This window comes from Lepidochelys olivacea (genome assembly GCF_965140295.1).
Source record: "Lepidochelys olivacea isolate rLepOli2 genome assembly, chromosome: 4".
NCBI classification, from domain to species: Eukaryota; Metazoa; Chordata; order Testudines; family Cheloniidae; genus Lepidochelys; species Lepidochelys olivacea.
Window position 1 is genome coordinate 102,263,046 of NC_140414.1, and position 24,769 is coordinate 102,287,814.

General features: G+C 40.5%; 1 protein-coding gene across 3 annotated transcripts in view; it reads left to right on the top strand.

Moving 5' to 3' along the window:
• Positions 1-24,769, top strand: part of ATP8A1 (ATPase phospholipid transporting 8A1) — a 245,376-nt gene that overhangs the window by 141,661 nt on the left and 78,946 nt on the right. For all 3 annotated transcript variants that reach the window (XM_084625418.1, XM_084625417.1, XM_084625419.1), the window contains 2 exons: positions 11,012-11,150; positions 12,703-12,767. In XM_084625418.1, the coding sequence (XP_084481544.1) occupies positions 11,012-11,150; positions 12,703-12,767 (204 nt within the window). The remainder of the gene's footprint in view (positions 1-11,011; positions 11,151-12,702; positions 12,768-24,769) is intronic.

A 24,769-nucleotide genomic window follows, 5' to 3' on the forward strand; every position in this document is an offset into this window, starting at 1 on the left:
TACCAAGTACATGGCATTGGTAGCAGCTTACCTCCTCAAGCGGGATGTACGTGTATTTCCTTACCCAGACAACTGTCTGGTTCAAGGCTACTCCAGACCTCCATTTATCAAACACTGCATCTCTTCAACATACTGGACCAATTTTATCATCTATCCAAAGGATAGAATTCATTAAGGCAATCGTGGATTCCAAATCTGCCAGGATATTCCTGCCTTTTTCCAGGTCTCGGGCTTTATGAAACCTGTGTGTGTCCCTCAAGAAGTATCCTCAGAGTACTGTAAGGATTGCTTCAGGATCCTAGGTCACATGGCAGCATGTACCTATGTCTCCCTTCACACCAGACTGCACATCAGCACATTGCAGACATGATTCAACTCAGTATATCGACCTGGACAAGACAACCTGTTGTTGTCTCTGAAATGGTGAATGAGCTAGTCCAACATGTGTAAAGGAGTTACTTTCTCACCTCCTCTCCCAACCATTACTCTGGTAACAGATGCCTTGGCCATAGAATAAGGAGCACATCTGAGTGCCCTCCAAATGCAAGGGTTGCAGTCCAAGGCCATGCTCCACATAAACATTTTGGAATTGGGAGTGATATTTCATTCATGCCAGCGGTTCCAGTCTCATATCCAAGGCAAGGTGGTCCAGGTTCTCACCAACAACACTGCAGCAGTGTTTTATGTGAACAAGCAAGGCGATGCCAGGTCCAGCAGCCTTTAGCAGAGCAGTCAAGTTATGGAACTGGTGTATTGATCCTTCACTTTAGACCATGAATGATCTCTCAACATGAGTATTCTGTTTTGGGTGTTTCACATAGAGGTTTTCCAGCTATGGATTATTTGTGACCCAGCAGAACAGGAAGTGCCTTGTTTCTGCAACAGAGCAGGTCACAACCAAGGGTCAGTATTGGCCACTCTCCTGTTTCTGTGGGACAGAGACCTCCATTGCCTCTGCTTCACATGGTCATTATCAAATTCAAATAAGATAGAATCATAGAATATCAGGGTTGGAAGGGACCTCAGGAGGTCATCTAGTCCAACCCCCTGCTCAAAGCAGGCCTAATCACCAACTAAATCATCCCAGCCAGGGCTTTGTCAAGCCTGATCTTAAAAACCTCATAGGAAGGAGATTCCACCACCTCCCTAAGTAACCTATTCCAGTGCTTCAGCACCCTCCTAGTGAAAAAGTTTTTCCTAATATCCAACTAAACCTCCTGCACTGCAACTTGAGACCATTACTTCTTGTTCTGTCATTTGGTACCACTGAGAACAGTCTAGATCCATTCTCTTTGGTACCCCCTTTCAGGTAGTTGAAAGCAGCTATCAAATCCTCCCTCATTCTTCTCTTCTGCAGACTAAATAATCCCAGTTCCCTCAGCCTCTCTTCATAAGTCATGTGCTTCAGCCCCCTAATCATTTTTGTTGTCCTCTGCTGGACTCTTTCCAATTTTTCCACATCCTTCTTGTAGTGTGGGGCCCAAAACTGGACACAGTACTCTAGATGAGGCCTCACCAATGCCAGTTGGCAGGCAATGCTCCTACTTATACAGCCCAAAATGCCGTTAGCCTTCTTGGCAACAAGGGCACACTGTTGACTCATATCCAGCTTCTCATCCCCTTGATTCTTTTCTGCAGATTTCTTTTGGCCCAATCCTCTAATTTGTCTAGGTCCCTCTGTATCCTATCTCTACTCTCCAGCGTATCTACCACTGCTCCCAGTTTAGTGAATCATGGCAGAAACTTCCTTATAGCTCCATCCTGGGCAAGACAGACCTGGTATTCAGACCTGTACAGTCTATCCTCTCTTGAGCCCTCTGAGGAGATCAGTAACCTTTTTTTTTCTTTTTTTAACCACTGAAGGTGCAATGAGCTTGAGTCACATACTCTGTCCTCAAAACTTTCCTTGTTGGTCTTTTTTATTTTAACTCTGCCATTTGTGAGGGTGGAGCAGGAGTATTTTCTTTCTAGTTAGATTTAAAAGAATTGGTACCTGTTGGGCACAAATATTGTCTGTATGACCCATAGGAGTGGAAGGGCGGAGAAGGAGAAGGAAGGAAGTGGGGGAAGCTCCTCAGACCCAGTCCACCAAGTCTGGCAATGTGCAACTCCATTATTGACTTTGAACGACCACTAACCTAAGTGACTCTGTGCCCAGTTTAAGCAGCCTTCATTTTCTGGTCTTATCTGGGTGAGCATGGTGCTGTTCAGTGCACAATGCAGGCCAGCCTCAAGGTCCCTGGATTCCTCTGGGTTGACCTGATTTGGTACTGAGGTCCAGGCACCATTGGCATTGCCCTGAGGCCCCCAGATCCCTCTTGGTTGATCTAATTCAGCACCAACATCCCAGCATTGTTGATAGCTCCAAGGTCCCCAAATACCTTTGGATTCACCTATATAGTGCCTTATTCTGGTGCTGTTGACACAGAACCAAAATCCCTGCATCCCAAGGGGTTGACTGAATTTAATGCCGGCTTCCTGGCACCATCAATTCAATGCCAAGGTTCCTGTGTCCCCCAGAGTTGACCTAATTCTATGTCGACATCCTGGCATTGTCTAATTAACACTGATGTACATGAATCCTTACAAGTTGACCTGGTAAGATGCTGAGGTTCTGACACCATAGACATCTGCAGATCCATCCAGATCTATTGAGTCCAGTTCCTAGGATCCAGCATTCTGGAGAACCACTTTAATAAGTAGCCCAGTGCCTATTAATGTTCCTACAATAATCCTGGGTCATCTGACTCTGTTATGGCTTTGGTACCCTCAGATGGTGTACCACTTGCCTAAAGTGGTCCAGTGCCAGGATAATGAGAATTGGTCTCCAGATCCTTCCAGGTTGACTGGGTCTAGTAGTATGGATCCAGCACAATTCACATTGATGAACCATTTACCTGGGCTAGAGTCAAAAAAAGACTTAGCCATTGTGACACTGAGATTGCAATGCCTAAAGTTTTGGTGCCTGGAAAATCATAGGAACACCACTGCAATTCACAAAGCCTAAAGATGCCTAAGCTCCCTATACAATTAATAGGGTGAGATAGGTGTCTTAGACTGTGATTCACAAAAGCCAGCAAGCTAGGCAGGGAGCTGCCTAAGCTAGTTAATGGGAAATAGTGATGACTGGAGTGTGTCATAAGCCCCAGTCCTCTTACAGAGATAGGCACTTAAGTCCAAGCTTCAAAGAGGTGCCTATTTCTGCTTGCAATTCTCAGCTATGAACCCTCTCTTGGAGTTAAGCACATAAGGCATTTCTTCCAAGAAGTATTGTTTTTATGCAGCTCAAGTGGAAATAGAATCCTTGGGTACACGTAGTTTGGGAGCAAGATCCAGTACCGTTAACTTGGGTAAACTGCTTGTCAAAATGGTTTGGTACTCAGTGTCAACAATATTCACATCCCCAGGTTTGCTCAGGACAGCTGTGTCTAATGCTGACATGACTTAGTTTCTGAGGTATCATTTTCTTAAGGAGTATTATTGTCTACATCAGTGTCACCAAGGTGCCCTGATCTGTCACAGGTTCAGGAGAATCACAAATTGTGATGTTCCAGGCCTAGCCTGAATGGCATAGGCCCCCATATTTATCTTCATTGGCTGAGTCTGGTTCTGAGAACCTGGCATCATTATCTCTGTTTTTTTATAGGTGGCAACATACTCCCCTGATTCTTTGAGAGCTATTGAATTGGCACTCCTAAAATATGCATCTACTATCCTAGTCTCATTTAAACACCATTGAGAGGAGATATCTACCAATGGTTTTCTCCCAGAGCCTCTAGAGTTAGTCAGCTGAGGCCTTAGGCATTCCTTTTGTGACAGTCACTCCAGAAGAAATCAGTAGAACTGGTCATGTTCTGAGTAGAACCTGTAACAGCATTAGTTGGCGATGAAACCTTTTTAAAGGAACAGGAGGAGAGAGGAAAGACAACTGCAGGTGATTGGGAGATGCCCACAAACACTGCAGGAAGTTATAGGGCTCTTGACTCAGTAGGGGGACGATGGGAAGACCTGTGGAGAACGCCAAACTCCAGGCAACAGGTGCTCAAGACTAAACCGTGCCCAGTTTTTTTAAACCTTTCCTCACAGGATAGGTTTTCTAAACTTTTTATTATTTTTGTTGCTTTCTTCTGGACTCTTTTCAGTTTTTCCAAATCTTTCTCAAAGTGTGGCCTTCAGAACTGAGCACAGTATTTCAGCTGAGACCTCAGTACTGCTGAGAAGAGTGGGACAATTACCTCCCATGTCTTAGATATGACATTTCTGTTAATACACCTGTGATGGAGTGGACTAGGCCTAAAGGCCCCTGCTGGAGGCCTCAGAGTTCTGCCACACCCATCCCAGGAAAGGAGCAGTGATGAGGTCCTCCAAGCAGGCTAGAGTGGCTGCAGAGGAGGCAAACAATCAGGGCCCAGGAGCGCTATATAAAAGGAGCTGCAGAACAGTGCAGAAGTTAATTGCTGCTTGGAGCCGGAAAAGAAAGAACTGCGTACTTGGCTGGCTGAGGGAAATGCAACACAACGGACAGTTAAGTGGGGGCAGGGACGGGGGAGCAAGAGGCTCCTGGTTGGCTGCTAGGACTGAGCCAAAGACCGTTAGCTAGCGAGACTGTGGGAGCAATGAAGATGCTCCCAGCTGGCTGCAGACACTGAGTAAGGACTGAGCCTGGGGAGGGCTGCAGGAAGATAGTATCTCCAGGGAGGAAGCCCTGGGGATACAGCCTCATACCAGGGCTGGACTGATTTAAAGTTAAAGACTGTGGATGCACCCAGCCAGAGGGGGCGCTTGCAAGAAGTGGGTGCTGACCCCGTTACAACACCACAGAATATTAGCCCTTTTTTTTTTTTTTTTTTTTTTTTTTTTTGCAACTGCATCACTGTCTTGGCTCTTATTTAATTTGTGATCCACTATAACCCTTAGATTCTTTTCAGTAGTATTATCTGGCCAGTTATTCCCCATTTTGTATTTGTGCATGGGATTTTTCCATCCTAACTGTAGTCCTAATTTAATTTCATCTTGTTGATTTCAGACCAATTCTCCAATTTATTAAGGTCATTTTGAATTTTGATCTTGTCCTCCAAAGTGCTTGCAAAGCCAGCTTAGTGTCATCCACAGAAGTTATAAGTACACTCTCTATTCCATTATCCAAGTAATTAGTGAAAATATTGAAATGTATCAGATCCAGCACAGACCCTTGGAGAACCGCACTAGATTCATTCCCATAGTTTGAAATTAAACCAGTGATAATAACTCTTTAAATATGTTTTTTCAGTCATTTTTGAACCAACCTCAAAGTAATTTCACCTAAACCACGTTTCCCTAGTTTACTTATCAGAATGTCATGGTGGGACTGTGTCAAAAGCCTAACTAAAAATCAAGATATATCACATCTGCTGATTCAAAACCATAAACCTATCTGCCAAAATCACAAATGTCTTATTTTGGCCTCAGTCTGGCATTATGTAAAAGGAGTATGTCCAGACCAGGCTTCTTTATTAACAAGAAGAATACCCATTGTCATCAGTTCTGCTTCAGGGTGAAATAAGACCCATTGCCAATAACAAGCTCCCTTTTCTTGGACAGGAATCAGGAATTGCATTATGTGTTCCCTCTGATTCCATAGGATCAGAAGATCGGACTGACCTGCAGACACACATGGCAAAGATGTTGTCATAGCCATAACCAGGTCTTAGAAGTTTGGTTCAAACATCCTAGTTCTGATGATAGCACCACTTTCCAAATTACTGGAACTTTGTCTTAAAGTTGGGAATAAGAATCTACTTCCTGAATTTTCTCAGGTTGACACGCTTGATGAGAGTTCTGACATGCTTGGTGACAGTGTTTCTCAGAAGTGTAGTGGGGGCGGGTTTAATTGGAAAGCAGGACCTTCTTGTGTTCAACCTTGCCATCTTTAACACTTGGAACATTCAGAGCCATGTTATCTGTTTGTGCAGGCTGTATGGGTTGTGACTGCAGCTTTCATCTTCACATGCTTGGAGCAACAATCCTCTCTCACCTTGCAATATCCTAGTTTATGGAAGGATTGCTCCATGTACCACTAGGCTTACATCAGGTAATTGCTTTGCCTTCATGGCTGCACCAAAGGTGTATGGATTGTGAATTATGGTTGTGCTGTGAGTACACAGGGAGAGCATACCCTGTTAGCTGCCCCAGGGTTATTTCCTGTGGTGCACCTCTCTTTTGATTTGGGGTTGGTGTCTTGCTTCTCAAAGCTCTTGGAATCTCTGGTCTGATAAATGTCAGAATATCATCTGTGCCATTTGTCACAGGGAAGTTGCACCTCTGACTTCTTCATGGCTTCTTTGCAGACACTCCACACAGGCTCATACCTCTAAACATCCCCTTTCTCAGGGCAGGAACACACATTCTTCTTCCTTCAGACTGGAGATTTAGGCTGCAATTCCATTGCAATTCACTGTGCTTATCCCAGTGGATCTTACTTTAGTGCAACACCTGCATTTGTGCTGTCTTCCAGTGCTATGACCTAGTTTACCAATGACCAGACAGCTTTCACAAAGCAAGACAAAAGCATATAAATCAGTAAACAGTATATTCACATGCTAAGCTTACCAGGTATTACCTGTCATCCGCCTGGGATCCTGGTAGGTCCCTACACAAGTTTGTCCATTTTTCATTTCAGAATCTGTGACCCTCTAAATCAGCTCAAGCTGAGCTTTTATACAGTTTGGGGCTTTTGTTTCCTGGCCCTCTTTAACCCAGTCAAAACCATTATATGCAATTTCCCACTGGGAGGTGGTACTTCTCCAGTGCTGTTTAGCGATTTGCATTAATTACCCCCCAGTAACTTTCGTTCCTGCAGGAAGCTTTGTAACCCTCCTCCATGGAACCAGAATACAATTCCTAATTTACAAAGATAAATATATCATTTATAGATTAAAATAGTCTGAGGTTTTCATGCTTCCAAGCTCTCAGATCTGCCACACCGCACACATAAGAGAATTTGTCGCATCCATAACTACTGCCTGGACTTAGTGAGATACAGGCAAAATGGCCAGTCTTCTATAAACTAGTCCATATGGTATATTTGGTTAGTCAGTGTCCTAAAATCATTGTTTCTGGTCTCACATCATCTCTGTTGTCATGTCAAACAGACCAGCGTTCTGTATGCATTTCCCCAAGTATCTTTTATAACCTTATTAAGACTTGCCAGGTGCTCATGCACCTGCATATATAAAAAATTATTCAACTAGTCTGAAGACTGCATCCATTTCAGGCCTTTTGTTTTCTTTGTAGAGTTTTCAAAGCTGTTGCCTAAAGTTGTATATGTATTTACTTAAAAATAATTATTCCTCACTGTGGTTTCTCAGGTTGCTGTCGTCTGATGTGGGAGACTGAAATTGTGGTCCCTTACAATGTAATCTAGTGCTTATGCCTGTTGTGGAAGTTTTGCAGTCCTTTTCACCTAGAATTTCTCCCTAAGGGCTTGTACTGATTGCTTCTCTCTCTCACAAAAATGACTATGCCGAGGCCACTCTAAGGGAAAATAAAAATAGAGGGGTTACTTACTAGTAAGTTTCAGAGTAACAGCCATGTTAGTCTGTATTCACAAAAAGAAAAGGAGTACTTGTGGCACCTTAGAGACTAACCAATTTATTTGAGCATAAGCTTTCGTGAGCTACGGCTCACTTCATCGGATGCATACTGTGGGGGGAGAGAAAACCTTTTGTAGTGGTAAACACCCATTTTTTCATGGTTTGTGTGTATAAAAAGATCTTTTGTATTTTTCCACAGTATGCATCTGTTGAAGTGAGCTGTAGTTCACGAAAGCTTATGCTCAAATAAATTGGTTAGTCTCTAAGGTGCCACAAGTACTCCTTTTCTTTTTACTAGTAAGTGTTTGTGTTTCCTCTGCATACTCACACTCCTCGCCCCGCTGCTTTAAAATTTCAGGAAGACCATTCTGAAGTTAGGGAAGGAGCTAAAGGGTGGTTTTACACACATGGAATCCTCTGTGAGGGTGAAGGAGGAGCAGCCCCAGCTATCAGTGCTCGCTAGAAACATTTGTTAGCTTGACGCCAGAGGCATTATAACCCACAAGTGGGAATATGCACAGGAACCATTTTCCGAAAACTAGGGTTACTAATAAGTAATCCCTCTTTTTTTAAAATAGTGTTATGATACACCAGCTGTCATGCTTCAGGTGCTAAAAATATTTCCATGAATTGTTTTTGCTGAAATTCCCAAAATTGGAACTATTTTATCATAGGGATTTTGTCAAGATTCAGTATAGATTATGTCATTGCCTTTAGTGTAGTCCTTATGTAAAGTAATGTTAATAATTGAATTAAATCTAGTGTAATTGTTCAAACCATGTGTACAGAAACACATAGAGAGTTCAAATCCTGTCATTAATGTTCACAGTGAAGTTGAAACTGTGGTTATTGTTCAAGAGCTTAATCTTAAAATAAAGTATACTGAGGCTAAAAGAATTATTTTTTTTCTAGAAACATCCATATTCTATCAGTTATATATTACTAGGTTTCTAAACTATATTGTAGCATTGTGTAGACCTTTTCCATAGAAACCTAGAGCATAGGATGGTTTGTTTTATACATTTGAATAAAAGAAATAGCAATACTATAGTTAGTTTGAGATGGTATTGCAGTTCTAAAACCCCATTTTCAGTCACAATGTTTAAATATAAATTTTTCATGCTTGGTCTGTTCCCCAAAGCAGCTGTTCTTTCAAAGTCTGATGAAAATGCATTCAATCATTTTGTAATAATACATTATGTATGTGTAAAGAGTATGTTTTGCAGAGAGAGTGTTTTTTAGCTACTAATAAATTTTCAGATTAAGGGAACAATAGAGTACTACTGAGGTCACCAAGCACAAAACCAAAGTGAAAATTTAATGAATACAGCAAGATTTAATGCTAAGGGGTTTAATAAAAATAAATGTAAAGGAACAAATTAAAGCAACAAAAGGCAGAATATAAACATTTTCTTAAATAGTTGTTGTCAATAGAGTTTCCAGAATTTATTAACAAGAAGACAAAGGACCTGATTTTCAGAGGCGGTGAGGACCCATAATTCTAACTGGGGAATTCTAAACCGTGGGAATTGAGGGTGTTTAGCACCTCTACAAATTGTCTCCATCTCTCTTACTGTTCCGTGCCTTCTACTCAGCGTTGACTGGGCTCAAATAGGACAGTTGCACTTGGAAATATTAAAAGAAAGTGGGGTTGGAGGACAGTAGTAAGAACCAGAAACTTCTTAGTACTAATCTCTTCTTTTATATTCATACCTTCTGTGGCCTTTGACAAGTTACTTAGGTTCTGGTGCTAGAAGAGCAATATCTAAACAGCTACTGGGGATAAACATTTTAAAATCAGCAGTCCTGGAGAGCATACACCCCAAAGTCCTAAGAGAGTTATCTGAGGAGATCACTGGCCTGTTGATGTCAATTTTTAATAAATCTTGGAATACTGGGGAAATTCCAAAAGACTGCCAATATTCTAAAGGGCTAACTAGATTACCCAGGGAATTATAGACCAGTTAGCTTGACATCAATCACGTGCAAAATCATAGAAAGCTGATACAGTATTCAACCAGTAAAAAATGAAAGGATGGGAATATAATTAATCCCAATCAACATGGGTTTCTTGAAAATGTGTCTTGTCAAACAAATCTTATTTCATGTTTTTATGAGATTGCAAGTTTGGTGGATACAGGTAACTTCATAAATATAATATATTTAGACTTATGTTAGGCATTTGATTTAGTACTGGACAACATTGTTCAAAAAAAAATTAGCAATATATAAGCACACATTAAATGGATTAGGAACTGGCTAGTTGACAGATCTCAAGAAGTCAACCAAGGGTTCCACAAGTGTTAAGTTCTAGGCCCAAAGTTATTCAATATTTTTATCAATGGTCTAGAAGCAAATTAAATCCCTGTCTATAACATCTGTGGATAACACAAAGATTGACAGAATGGTAAATAATGGGGGCAGAGTAGTCACCCACAGTGACCTGGATTGCTTGGTAAAATGGGCCCATTCAAACAAAATGCATTTTAAAATAGACAAATTCATTATCGTACATTTAGGAACATAGAATGCAGGCCATACATATAGAATGGGGGACTGTACCTTGGGAAGCAGTGACTCTGAAAAGGATATAAGGGTCACAGAGCACAAACAGAACATGAGCTCCCAGTTCAAAGCTGTGGCAACAAAGTCTAATGCAATCCTTGTATGTAGAAATAGGGAAGCATGGGGAAACAATTTTATTCTTACACATGGCATTGATGAGACCAATACTGTAATACTGCACCTAGTTCCGGTGTCCACAGCTTTAAAAGGATATTTAAAATATTGGAGAAGGTGCAGAGAAGCACCACAACAATTATTTAAGGGCTGGGAGGAATGCCTTACAATGAGAGATTTAAAGACCTCAATCTGTTTAGTTTATCTAAACAATAAGACTGAGAGATGAAATGATTATGAAGTACCTTAACTTGAGAAGATATGAGCAAACCTAATAGAGAAAAGCATAACAAGCCCCAGTGGTTGGAAGTTAAAGCCAGACAAATTCAAATTAGAAATAAAGCACAGTTTAACAGTGAGGGTGATTAACCATCGGAACGAACTACTAAAGGAAGTGGTGGATTCTCCATCTCTAGAAGTCTTAAGATCAAGACTGAAAACCTTTCTGAAAGATATATTTTAGTCAGGCACAATTTATTCGGCTCAGTACATGCTGAAATTCTATGGTCCATGTTATATAGATCAGACTAAATGATCTAGCCTATAAAGACTGAAAAGGGAAGCTCTCAAGACTCATCAACATAGTCTGGAAAATCCTTGTTCTTTAAACCAAGGTGATCAGTACAGTTTAAGAGATGTGTGTGTGAAGAGACCAGAAAAGTAAATGTTAAAAATACAGGTTGTGGAAAAAATTGGAAAGTTCAGTAGGTAACTTCAATTTGAAGTCCTTTAATTATGTCTTTAATTCTGTGTTTTCACAGAATCTTCAACTGCTTGGAGCTACAGCCATTGAAGACAAGCTGCAAGACAAAGTGCCTGAAACCATAGAAACTCTAATGAAAGCAGACATCAAAATTTGGATTCTTACTGGGGACAAACAAGAGACTGCGATTAACATTGGTATTGTATTTGATTCTGAGGTGTAGTTAGATCTTCTTTTAAAATATAGTGACAAAAGCCATCCAAGGAATTAGAGCAAAAATGCTTTCTGACAAGCGGGATATATTGTAGAGGTAATATTATCATGTGACACTCCAGGATTTAAGTGCTAGCTGATTATGCAGTATTTTGAGAAAAAAGCTTAAGACCAGTGTATTTCATAGTACAACATTAATTTTGAATTTTCTGGCTTTACTCTGCTTGTTCACTTAAAAAGTAGTTCCTGAAGGATTTTATTGGTTTGCTCCATAAATAATTGATACTTATCTATAGTCAAATCCATCTTAACAAAACTTTGGTCCTGGAAGTTCCTAACATTTTTAAACTGTTTCTTTCTGAGGTTTGATTTGGGAGATACTGCTGCAAAGTGTGACCAGCCTCAAACCGCAGAACTCCTGCAAAGTATTTTATTGAACTCACACCAAAAAGATAGAAAAAAAAATAGAAAAAAAGTTCACATTTTCCTTCCAGCTCTATAAGAAAATAAAGAAGTACAGGTGGAAGTCACAGGGTTTTTGTTTTTTTTTTTAAAGCATTTCAAAGTAGATATATATTCTTATGGTTTGGCTCACATGGGGCATCCTCACATGGAGGAGTTCTGGAGGCATCACTACAGTGGGCCTCATCTTCCAAACACTTTATTTAGGCATACAGGCTCACTGATATTAATGGAACTAGTTGTGGGAGTAAACTTACACATGTGCATAGATGTTTGCCAGCTCATACCCAAAGAGAACAAAAACAAAACCAGTTTGTCACTGAATCAGCAAGCTTGGTATTTCTAGTATTGTTACATGATTGTTATTTTTCTTAAAGTGTTCTAGATAGTCTATTTCCATTCCTTGTTCCTAAAAGGTTATCACAGTAGAATGCCAAGTCAATACTAATATGAATGCGCGATGTCACATACATCTTATGGCTGTTTTATTGGGAATTTTTATAAATCCTGTAAGAATAGTTTATCTAGTGAAAATATGGTTCTGTTCAAGTGATAACATCATAAGAACAGGATGAAAATATTATCAGGCCAAATATTGCTGGTTGGAATTATTTTTACATTTTGTATTCCAAAAAGTTGCCTTTCTTTTCTTGTGATAAATACTGTAAAGAATAGGTGAGACTTTGTCTTAAGCACACACAATTGTGTACAATACATTAGCATGTGTCAAACTTACAAACACAAAATCCTATCTGCATACACACCTTACGTGATTGCACACACCCAGCGTGGCTATTTATGCACACAAGCACCTGAATTGCATACTCCCATTGGTTTTTGTACATGAAAGTTATGGGATTTATAAACGTTTGTGCACAATTACATACTAACTATTATAATCTTAGCAAAATGACTATGCTATCATGTTAGACATTTTACCATTGTTCTCAGTAGGTCAGAGTTAGGCCAACATTGAATGTTTTTCAAAATTTCATCTTTAGTTTAAAGAAGAAATATTTGGTTAAATTATAAATGTTATATGGTGGAACAGTTATTTGTAACATTTTTTAACAGGTCACTCGTGCAAACTTTTGAAAAAGAACATGGGACTCATTGTTATCAATGAAGGGTCTCTTGATGTAAGTAAAATCTGCAGATCCTTCAACATGAAAAAGAATGATTATAAGCCCCATTAAAATGTTGTTTTATTTTACTTAAAATATCCAGATATCTGTAAAATATTTTTCCTTTGGGAGAGAAGCAACTTTAGCATCTATTTGATTTTAGTCTAGTGTAGCAAACTCTGTTAGAAACTATTAAAACTAATAGTTTAATTCCTTTTCTTGTTTTATTGAAAAAAATTATTTTATTTTCTTGGTTTTGGTCAGTTAGCCAAAATAATTTTCTGTTTATTATGCATCAAGAATGCTGCATAATAAAATATTGTGCCATAGTGCTGCTGAACGGCTAGAGCTAATTCATGTGTTTTTATATGGAATATTTAATATTTGGTAAAGCACTAATTAGTGCCTGTGTATGGTATGCTTCAAACATTATTGTTAAAAAAACTCAAATGACTAAGTAAATATTGAACTGTCAACAGTAAGAATTTGATTTACCAACTTTATCATTTTAATCTCTTAAACTTGAGTAAGTGATTGGGCCAAATTTACCCCTGTTATAATCAGATGCAGATCCACTGACCTGTGCCAGATATGTACTTTGAAATCCATGTGTAATAATAGTGTCAGTTACCATTTTCTAGAGCTCAGATTTATTGCATGCAACCTTTCTAACAATGTGGTTAAATGTAGGAGAGATAAAAATGTTGTGTTAGCTCATAAAAAACCACCCAGAAAGGTTTTGATCCCTATGAGCTATTTTTTGCCCTTTAGATTTCTAAACAACGTACCATATTTCATAAATGCCAGAAGAGAATCTTTAGATCAGGAAAGATTATGACATTAAGTGGGAACATCTCCTGGGGCTGAGCAGGGTAAGGAATAGAACTATTGTCTCCCTTTAAGGGATCCCTGAGTAAAATTAAAACTAAAGAATGGAAAGAAATCTCTTTTGTATGAAAGTTACCTTTGCCCCTGAAAGACTTAAAGGGAAAACCCCAAAAGTATTAAGATTAATCACCATATAGTTATGTTCAGATCACTTGAAGTTGAATCTGAGGAGAGGAAGGGATTATAGGAGTATGAGAGATGAATTGGGTAAAGGCAGAGCGAAACGGAGGGAGAGGGAGTTAGTAAACAGAAAGGAGAGGAGAGTGAGAAGCATAACAGGGAGCACGATTAGTAACTGAGGGTTTTAGTGGTAGTGTATAGGGGCTGGATGAAATACACAAGACACCCAACACCCAATGAAAAAGCCAAGAAATTAGAAGATAAAAAATTCAGAGTCCATGTTTGAGACTTGAGTAAATGCTGTGTCAAGAGACTGTGAAGGCTCCTCCGACCGGTTATTCTTGTTATTTTCCCATGTGTTGCTGGCCCTGGTGCTGCAGAATTGAAGACTCCTCTGAGTCCCGTAAGTGTGAAGGAGCACCAAAACTGCTGCCTGGCACAGCAGGGGTTAAAGAAAACCTGTGGACTCAGCTAGCCCCGCCCCAATATACCTGCAGCCAATGCCAGGCCTAGTAGGGGGAGAAAAGAAGGGAGCCTGGCTCAGTTGGGGGCTGACTGGCGAGGAGGCAGGTGCTCTCTGTTTACCTACCTGAAGGGACGAATCAGTGACCTACCAGTCAACGCAGCCACTGGAGGCAAGTAAGCCTTTCCCTGCCAAGAGAAGCTTGCTTACTATGGGGTAATTGAACTAGTGGGGCCTTGCCCCAGATTAAAGAGACTTTAATAGGAAGTTACCCACAGAAATGGGTCTTGAACCCTCCCCTCCTGGCAGAGAGGCAGACCCATCAACCCCTGTTTAGGGGTTGAACCACACAGGACCCTGGAGAGGGTGCGGGTCCCCCTCCACCTGCTCTAACCAGCAATCTAGCCACTAGGCCACCTGGCCACCAAAGGCGCAATCACAAGGGGTGGAGAATGCGGGCAGCAGCTTCGTCCCTGCTGAAGGGAATTTAAATAAAAACAAACAAAAGGAAAGCTTTTGAATGGAGATGGAACAGCTGCTGAAATGGATGGCTGAGCAAAACACTCAACAGCAACAGCAGCAACTCCTGCAGCAGATGGCCACGCAGCAGCAGCAGCAGTTAATTCGTGAATTGGCAAGTCCAGCAGCAGCTGGTCCAGCAGGTGGCCTCCATACTGTGACCCAGTGCTCCAGCAGAGCCAACTAACCCCGCCCCATCAGGTTTACCAAGTTGGGGTCTTATGATGATCCTGAGGCTTTCTTAGAAACTTTTGAGTGGGTAGCTGTGGTAGCCCAGTGACCCCGAGACCAATGGGCGGCCGTACGGGCCCCGTACTTAACCAGGATAACACAGAACACGTATTATGCTTTTGACCCTGCTGCTGCCAAGGAATATGCCCAGGTTAAGGCCGCAATCATCAGTGCCTTAGACATTTCGGAGAAGACATTCCATCAGTGCTTCTGGGGGGAACGGTAGCTGCCGTGAGCTCGACTCCACCTGGCCACCCAGAAGCTGCGGAACACATTCTGGAGATGGCTCAAGCCAGAAGTGAAGTCGGGAGCGCAGGTTGCTGAACTGGTCCTGCTAAAACAGTTTGTCCAGATCTTTCTTCCTGGGGAAGAGAGTGGGTGTTGCGGCACCATCCAGAGACCATGATGGATGCCATCCAGCTCACTGAGAATTACCTAGCTTTCAAGTCCTCCATGATGACAACCCCCCCAACCCCACCCCAGGGGTCGGTTGGGACCAAGAGCTCCGTACCACCAAGGGATGGAACCACCTGTAGACCCCAGTCCCTTGAGTGGCATAGACATGCTCCCCCCCCTTACCAGAGCCCCCCTTACCAGAGCCCCAAGGACCAAAACGTCTGGAAGTTTCCAGAACCAGAGGCTCGAACCCCAGGTTGAGGAACCAACAGTCAAGTCTGGCGGATATACAACTGCACAGTTTTCACATACAAATTCAGCTTCTGTGTGAAAGTCTGTTTGAAAATTTGGCTCCCTATGAGAAAACATGATGACTACAGAGGTGCTATGGAGTCACTTTTCTGACTATAACTCCACCAAAAGCACTTATGAGCATGCAAGCATGGTCCACACTGATGTCAGGATGAAAGATATCCATGATCACCCAGAGCATAAAAGGGTTTTTAAGTGTTGGGTTTGTTTTTTTTTAATTATCAGCAGTGGCATACTTCTCACCTTTTGTCAATTGCCGAACTAAAACATTTTCTGAAAAACTGTTCAGGATCCAAATTAGTGACCAAATATGTATAAATGTAAAAAGCACATATATTTTACTTTTTTAAAATCAACTAAAGATATAGCCCCTATTTACATTCCAAGGCCTGTGTCCCGAGTTATATGTGCCTCATAAGAATTCATGACATCAAACAGAAAACTAAAAATATTTCTTAACTACCTACGCTTGTTTAGAATCATAGAATATCAGGGTTGGAAGGGACCTCAGGAGGTCATCTAGTCCAACCCCCGGCTCAAAGCAGGACCAATCCCCAACTAAATCATCCCAGCCAGGGCTTTGTCAAGCCTGACCTTAAAAACTTCTAAGGAAGGAGATTCCGCCACCTCCCTAGGTAATGCATTCCAGTGTTTCAGCACTCTCCTAGTGAAAAGGTTTTTCCTAATATCCAACCTAAACCTCCCCCACTGCAACTTGAGACCATTACTCCTTGTTCTGTCATCTGCTACCACTGAGAACAGTCTAGATCCATCCTCTTTGGAACCCCCTTTCAGGTAGTTGAAAGCAGCTATCAAATCCCCCCTCATTCTTCTCTTCCGCAGACTAAACAATCCCAGTTCCCTCAGCGTCTCCTCATAAGTCATGTGTTCCAGTCCCCTAATCATTTTTGTTGCCCTTCGCTGGACGCTTTCCAATTTTTCCACATCCTTCTTGTAATGGGGGGCCCAAAACTGGACACAGTACTCCAGATTAGGTGCTTCAGAAGATTTCAATTTGTATAGGTGATTGTGAAGTTTACAAACTAGTATATGCTTGTAAGAGATTTCAAACAAGATGTGTATATTTGAAATGAGTAACTTCTAGTAGTAGCCTAATTCTCTTGTAATAGGATTTACAATATGAATCCATTAACTTATAGAGTTGCTTCTGATTTACACCCGTGCAAGTGAGAACAGAATTAGAACAATTATATTTTAAATATGAATGGTCATTTTCATTTTATTAACAAACTAATTTCTTTGCTAGCATAATACATGACCTTTTAAAATATTGCCCAAAAAAATTCTTCTTGAATTCCAGCTAATTCATTTTAAATATCTGAATTGTCAAATTACACGTACATCAGATAAAAGAACAAAAATGAACAAGACAAACTGTACAGTGGTGTATCGCTACATCACTGAATATAAATGTCACAATCTAGTGATCTGTTTAAAATTAGTCTCCATACTACTGACAGTCAAGATGTAAAAAATCTTAAAATAAGAACCTACAATATGTAATTCCTCCGAAGAAAATAGGTCAAAATCTCAAATAAATGCTTAGATATTTTTAAACTTGCAAGAATACATACACTGTGGTTTTGTCACTGGTATTGATTCTTTTATTTCTAAGATAACTAAAATTGAAAATGCTTTCATTTAGAAAATAAAACCCTATCGAATTTCAGATTTGGTGGCAATGAATCTTATGAAAAACATTTAATAGTTATCATTTTGGAAAAAAGCTACAGTCCAGGTAGAAGAATGCACAGTAGATGTGACTTAAGGGAAAGAGGCAGATGGTATGAGGTCTTTTCTCCCTTCACAAAGACCTTTTGTTGAAGATACATAGTCCTGTAGATTGTACTCAGAATGAGTAGCGAGTTCTGCTGTACTAATTGCACAAACACTTTTCAATATGCAAGCGTGTTCCAAACTGACATTTGCTTTTGGTGGAGTTATATTCAAAAAAGTGACTCCATAGCACCACTACATCCTTTGTGTTTTCTCCCAGGGAGCCAAATTTTCAAACAGATATTCACATAGAATCTGACTTCATATGTGAAAACTGGCCAGTTGTACATCTGCCTGATCTGACTACATAAGTCATTTTTTTCAAAAGTAGATAGTGTTAATCAAACTGTGTGCTCAAATTTAGAGGTAGTTTATAAAATTTTAGCTCTATGTCAGTGTTATGCTGCCAGTGTTTTAATAAGTTGCTCTCTTAAAAATGTACTACTTCAAAAATACGTAAAATACGTTCCACTACTGCCTGTGGTTTTATCTGGGTGGCTTGAAGAGATCAGGTGTATCAAGCAGTCTCCACTGGCTAGTGTGCTTGGTCAAGCCAGCACTGGATTTTCAAATTCTGTGGGATGGGGATGAGTCGGCACACATTGACTGGGAAGGAAAGAAGCGGGCTACAGTGGTTGCAGAACACTGGCTCTCAGTGCAGCAGGAGTTTGGCCCCAGCTCTTCCCTTCCTTGCACTGCTTACAGGGGGCTGTGAGGACTACATCCTTCATTTCCTGTGTGATCTTACTGGTGCTGGTGAAGAACACAAGAAGGGAGTTGCCCTTGTATCAGCTGTCAGAGCAATGGTGGATGCGCTTGCTGCATAGTGACTGCCTCTGCTGAGCAGCAACTGGCTCACTTCCAGCCTTCCGGGAAAGCTACATTATTTTAACAAGCAAAGCTGGCCTTAACATTTTTGTGCAGACATGTGAAACAATTGTTAGCCAACAGGCGCAAAAAAAAAAAAAAACCAAAAACCCTCTGATTGCTGTCTTCCATTTTCCCACCAATATACACAGGGCCAACCTAAGGAATTTGGGCAGAGTTAGCAAAATGGTTCATTAGGCTACATCCCAAACTTAATTTACTCATTTTACATAAAATTTGGGATGTGAGAGGACCTGAAGATACTACTGGCCTCCTAATTCTGAAGTGGAGACCAGGGTTTTTTTTGTCCTTTCAATCCTACTGATTGGTTTATTTTAGTTTAGAATTTCAAGGTTATCTCCGCAAAGGTAGAAAATTACTTTTTAAAAAAAATGCAAACAGATTCTCTTTCTTTGGGTTCAAAAGCCATCTCTCTTAAAGAGCTCACATGACAATGCTGCATGTCATTAATGGGCTATGGTTGATTGTTTCAGTAATTCTACTTAATTTGTTGATACAAACAGGTTTTACTCCTTGTAATGGGGTGCATTCAGCTCTTGGTAATGCCTCCTAGCCAAGTGTGTGCATGCCTGCAGTTTTTTCTCAATTTCCCCTGCTCATGGTGTCCCCTGTCGGCCGCTGTGCTCGTGGTTGGTGATCCAACCCTCTGGCCAAGGCATGCTCTGTCCATGTGCAAAACAAACAAACCCCTTCTGGGGCACACAATCCAAAATGTCCCCAATATCCTGCAGCCCTCCCTGGGCTTAGTCTTCTAAAACAGTCCAACAGGGCCTGTCATGGTACCCTCAGTTGGTATGTCCTTCTCTGCTGCAGACTGAACTCACTCTGACCCTGCAGCTCCTTTTATATGGGCCTGCTGGGTGCTGACTGGCTGTTTCCTGCAGCCTTTCTCCTTGGCTGCTTCCCCTGCAGTCACTGTAGCCCGCTTGGAGGACCTCTCTACTGCTCCTTTCCTGGGATGGGTGTGGCAGGATCCTGAGCCCTCTAGCAACAGGCCTCTGGGTCTAGTCCACCCTGTCACACTCCTGTTATCACTGCAGAGTCTGAATAGCTATGGAAAAGCATGCTGTATTCAATTCTGCCTCGTACATCAATACCAAAATGATCAGCTAGGCTTCAGTTGTACAATATTTATCACTGGTGTTGGTGCAGCAGCAGGAAAAAACACAGGTTGATTCTTCTAACTGCCATCTTCTGCATAGTTAACCTGAGATTTGAAAATCTTCTTTTGTATTGGATACTTCCCTATTTGATTTGGAAGTACTTGAGAAATAAATATGGAACCCTGTGATATTATTTGTACAAAATCACTTTTTGGAGTACAACAGTTTAAAAGCCCCTGCAAAAAACTGGAAAATCTCCACATAGGGAAGGTATTTTTAAAAACTCTTTTAGAATGCTTAAAAGTAGTTGACAGTTTCACTAAGTTTGCAATGAGAGTTTTTAAAGATAATTTAGAGAATCAGATTTGTGCTTCTTGTATCAAGAACAAAAATGGAAATTGAGGTGAAAAATAAACTTTGTAATCAATATCAGAGTCTGAAGTTAAAGAAATCATGTCTGCAGAAGTTAGAAATAGCCATAATACATAGTATCTTGCAGTGTTTGTTAATCAAGAGCACATGGTTTGAAAAACAACTGTTCAGTGAATTAAAATATGTTACTGTAATTGTAAGTCTTTATTTTATAAATTATTTGCTTAGAGTTTCAATTTTATGTAACTGTAATTTAGTGTATTGTTAATAGAGCAGAATCTACCTCATACTAAACATTCTAAGAATATGTATAGCCATGGCACAATGTTACTGTCTGGAGGGTGTAATTGGAGACAAAAAGAGAGGTCTGCCTTCTATTGCAATTTCAACAGAGAAAGAGAGACTGGGAAATTAAAAGGAAAAATTCCAATCATAAAGAACCCCTGTCATCTTCCATCTGAGGAAGAGAATCAGGAAAACTTTGTAAAGCAGCAGAGGCAATGTTTGGGCAAAAAATATGTATTCTGGAAAAAAGGGTTGGGACAGACCCTAGAATGCTAGTCCCATTAAGCCCATTTAAAAGTGTTTTTAAGAATTACTTCTGCTCAGTATTTGTATGTTAGATTGTCATATTTATACTAATCATTGAAGTGATCCCATGACCATTGAACTTAACATGCCCCAGGCTAAATAGCGTGGGGTTATTGTGAAGACAATCTTCCCAAGAGAAAAAAATACAGAAACTTTATTCCTGTGGAGCAGCCCTCATGGAGTGTATATTTTCCTCAAGCCAAACTTTCTATACAGCAAGGGTATAAATAAGTTTCTCTGTTCCTGTCGACCTCCAAAAGGCTTCTTTGCAGCTGGGCTTTCAAGCATAAAGCAGAGAAAGAGAGGGTAATTGTAGCTTTCTGAAGGTCACACAAAGAACAAGAGTTACTGTAAATATTTAATCTCCATTTCTCCTTCATATTGCTTTCATAGAGCCCCACTGTAGGAGATGCGGTAACAGTAATCTACCTGAAGAAGTGGACTGGGAAGTCCTGCTATTTAAAACAGTGATAGAAGTACTGTCCTCCCAAAACAAACATCTCCTGTTGATGCTGTGTTCAGAGAATAGGGATTTGTGAGGCTGTGAACCAAACTCTTCATAGCAGCCCTAAAGATTTCAGATGCTGTCTTATCATAGATACATATAATAAAAACTGAGGTGATGAGGGTCAGGCATGGGAACATCAGATACTTCATAACGTGAACTGATGCATAATATTATCCATTTAATCTCCAAAGACCCTAAATAGTCCATTTGATTTTTTTCTAAACAGCTTAGGTATAAGTAGTAGCTAACAGCTCTCTTATCATTCCTGGTATGTAGATTTACCTCTCCTGAAAGGTTTCTAAAAAAATTGTATTTGGTAGCATAATTAAGACTTTCTGAACTACAACATGACTGCTTTGATGTCCTGGGACAAGGACAGGGCCTTCTGCCCTAAGCCTAACAACCCTGCTGATGTATGAAGAGAATAAAGAGCCTGGTGCATTGAGAAGAAATTAAAGAGAGACTTAAATAAGCCCTTTCTCCCAATGTAGTAGAAAGACATTAGATACACACAATGAGTGAGTTAACTCTTGCCTGCTGTTCCTCACAACATCAGACACTCTTCTGATTTATAGCAAACAAGCCCATGTTGATGCCCCGTCTGGCTGTCTGGCGTGGCTCATGACCATGTGTGCCCACCTCAGGGCAGACTATTAGAAAACAGGGCAGACACCCAAATTGATGATTTGTTCTATAATTAGATTTCACCAAGGCAATAACAAGTGTGAACTCCTGGATCACTATACCAGTCTTACTATGAAGTCACAGATAGTCTCCAGTCTATCTTAATATTCAAACTGGACTTTGTGATAATAGGTCACTTAAGCCAAAAATCACATCACATCAGATTGCTCCCAGTCCCAAGAGACCAATCACTTACCCCAGATCAATTGCTACTCTAGATCTTACACAAAAGATCTCTCTCGTAGCCAATTCTATAGTAAACTAACTAAAGGTTTACCTAAGAAAAGGAGTAAGAGTTATTGAGAGATTGAAGCAGGTAAAATATATGTCCAGGTGACCCACAGTCTATAATTCCAAATGGTGGCCGTGATGTAAAAAACTGCCAGTTTCCCAAAAGTTTCTCAGGGCTACCCAGAATAACTCTGGAGATCTGTCTCTTCTCATTCAGTAGTTCCAACCTGTTAGAATCCAAACAATCCAGAGATGAAGGATCTTTCCCTGAATCCATACTTACAGCTTCTTCTCACAGAAAACAAGCTGACAGGGTCACTACCCATGTGGACCTTTCCTTTGATGACAGAGACTGAGGAATCTATTTAGAGTTTTTGACCACACAATGACCACTTGCTTTGAAATTAGCACTTTTCTAAGTTCTTCATTTGCATTCCATGTTTCTTCACTGTTCGATGGGTTATTTAGTTACAGGGGTATGCATAACATAAATGTTTGCTACTCCATTATTACAGGATACACATACGTAAAAACAATGCATGTAATATTCCATTCATTTTCATGAAGTTTAAACACCAAACGCTCTTATACACTTAACAGTTACTTTATCTATGCTAATATACAAGTGAATTGACCTGGGTCTTCAGCATAAGCACACCCCTTACACCTATTAGACAAACCACAGAGGGTTTGAGTGACCACTTATGTGAACCACTCCAACTCCAACATTCCAGCTGAGATTGTTGGCAGTGGTATCTTTTTTTAAACATGCACCATCAGGTATAAATAAAGATCACTTCATTCCAGATGCATCATTCACACAGCTCGATAACCTCCTGATATAACACAAGTTGGCTGAGATCCTCCCTATCCAGGAAATACAATGAGACTAAGATATCAGTGCAAATGTTGAGAAGATCCCCTCTGATCTATGGGAGAAAGGATTTGAAAGGCAGCCTGATAGCCCTTGGCTCTAGCAAGTTGATTTAGTCTTGACTCCTGCAGTCTTCAAATACCTCAGCAGTCAAAGATAGTCAATATGCTCCTAAACCCAGAGTAGAAACATCCTTATTTATCATTATTTGAAGAGCAGGCTGAGGGAAGGGCAACTTCTTGAAGACCTACTCTAGCTGTGTTGCCTCACTAGAGCCTTAGACCTTCTTAAGAAGAAACTCGTTGGGGGTGAGGTTAATCTTTGCGTCTGCGTTTTAGTTGGCGTCAGTTATATGTAAATCTAGATTAATGGGGCAGTAGTTCAATGTTTTATGTTTGGATGGCTGCATCTTTGCAACATAGAGATAGAGAGGGTTTGTTTGTTTATTTTTGATTTAATTAAAGCTTTGAATTTGAAGAATATTTCAATATACAGCTTGAAAGCAGCCATTGGTCCTGCCAAGCTGGGCAAAGAAAAATGCATTAATGTCACGAAGGGGCTGGAGCTTCATGAAGACCTGCTCATATCTAAGCACACCCAGAAGTGATTATTTGTAACTTTTATTTTTTCCACACCCTAAATGTATCAACACATGTTTTCCTTACTAAGAATTATATGTCTATTTCAAATTTAAATTATTTTTGCTGTGGACTGTTTAAATAATCTATGGTTCAAATTTTTCTACAGTGGGGGAAAAGTATAGGTTTTTTTCACTATCCAGAAATTTAAACTACAACCATATTTTGCTTAGATTTTCCTTTAATATTATATATACAGGCAAGAACCGAGAATGAGATAAAGAAATATTTATCCCAGAAGTTGAATATTTTGGCAAGTTATGACCATGTAAAAAGGAGGTTATATTAAAAACTGTTTTGCAGCTTTAGAGTCATCACTGTTGGCTAGCCCAGTAATTTATATATTTGTTCCTAAACAAATGATATCTAAAATAGTTGAAGGCACTGGCATATTTTCCCCAGATATTTTTGATGTAATAATCACAAGTTTTTCCAAAAACTGCAAAAATAAATGTAGATCCCTAATCTAATGACTGCACCGCACCTGAAGCGGGGGAAACATTGTCCGAGTTTGCCGAAGGAAAGCAGCAGTGGGAGGGAAGGAGGTCAGAAATTGATACAAAAAGGTGGGTGGTGGTCAGCTTTGTGGCACTGACTCACCCCTGGGAAATGTAAGGCTTTAAAGGTGCAAGCCCTGGGTGTTGGAAGCCCTTTCTCCAGGCAGCATGCAAGGCAGCACCCACCCTCCCTCCCGAAGAGGTGCGAATATCAGGTTGGGTTAGGACCTGCTGTGGGCATTGCACTAGTCACTCCTTTTTAGGGAGGGTGGGAAGTAATTTCTCCTTCACCACCATATTGGCTTTGGTGGAGTGAGGTTTTTTCACCTTCCCCACAGCAAGTGTCAGAGAGGACCCATTATGGTGAGGAGAAAAGGTGGTAGGGGCTATATGTCTCAACTTATTTTGTAAGTGTGGGGTGGATATCCAGTGCAGGTACTCCATAGGGAAGGCATCCAGTGACCAGATAAATGGCCTGGTAAAGGACTTAAAAAGGGGGTGCTGGTTAAAGGAACAGAATGGAGTGGGTTCGGGGCTCCTGTGATTGGTACCTCAGGGAGCCAACCCTCATTTTTATAGCCCACCTTAACCCTCCTATGAGTGGGGATGGATGGTAAGGTCCAAACCATGGGTTGGCTTGGGGACCTGGATGGAAAATGAACGGGCACTGGTGGAGTTATTTGAATAAACATGGAGTTGCCTGTACTATACTATTTTATCTGCTGGGCAGTCCCAGACATCTAATAATAAAGTTGTGGCCTGATTAAATCCATATCAAGTGTCTTCTGTCCTTCTTTCAGTATAGCCAGATAACAAATTAAGTGGAGTATATGTTTGGTGATAGAAGTACAGTATCAATTGCTGTTTACTACTGCATTAAAAAGTACAAACTATTTTGAATGGAG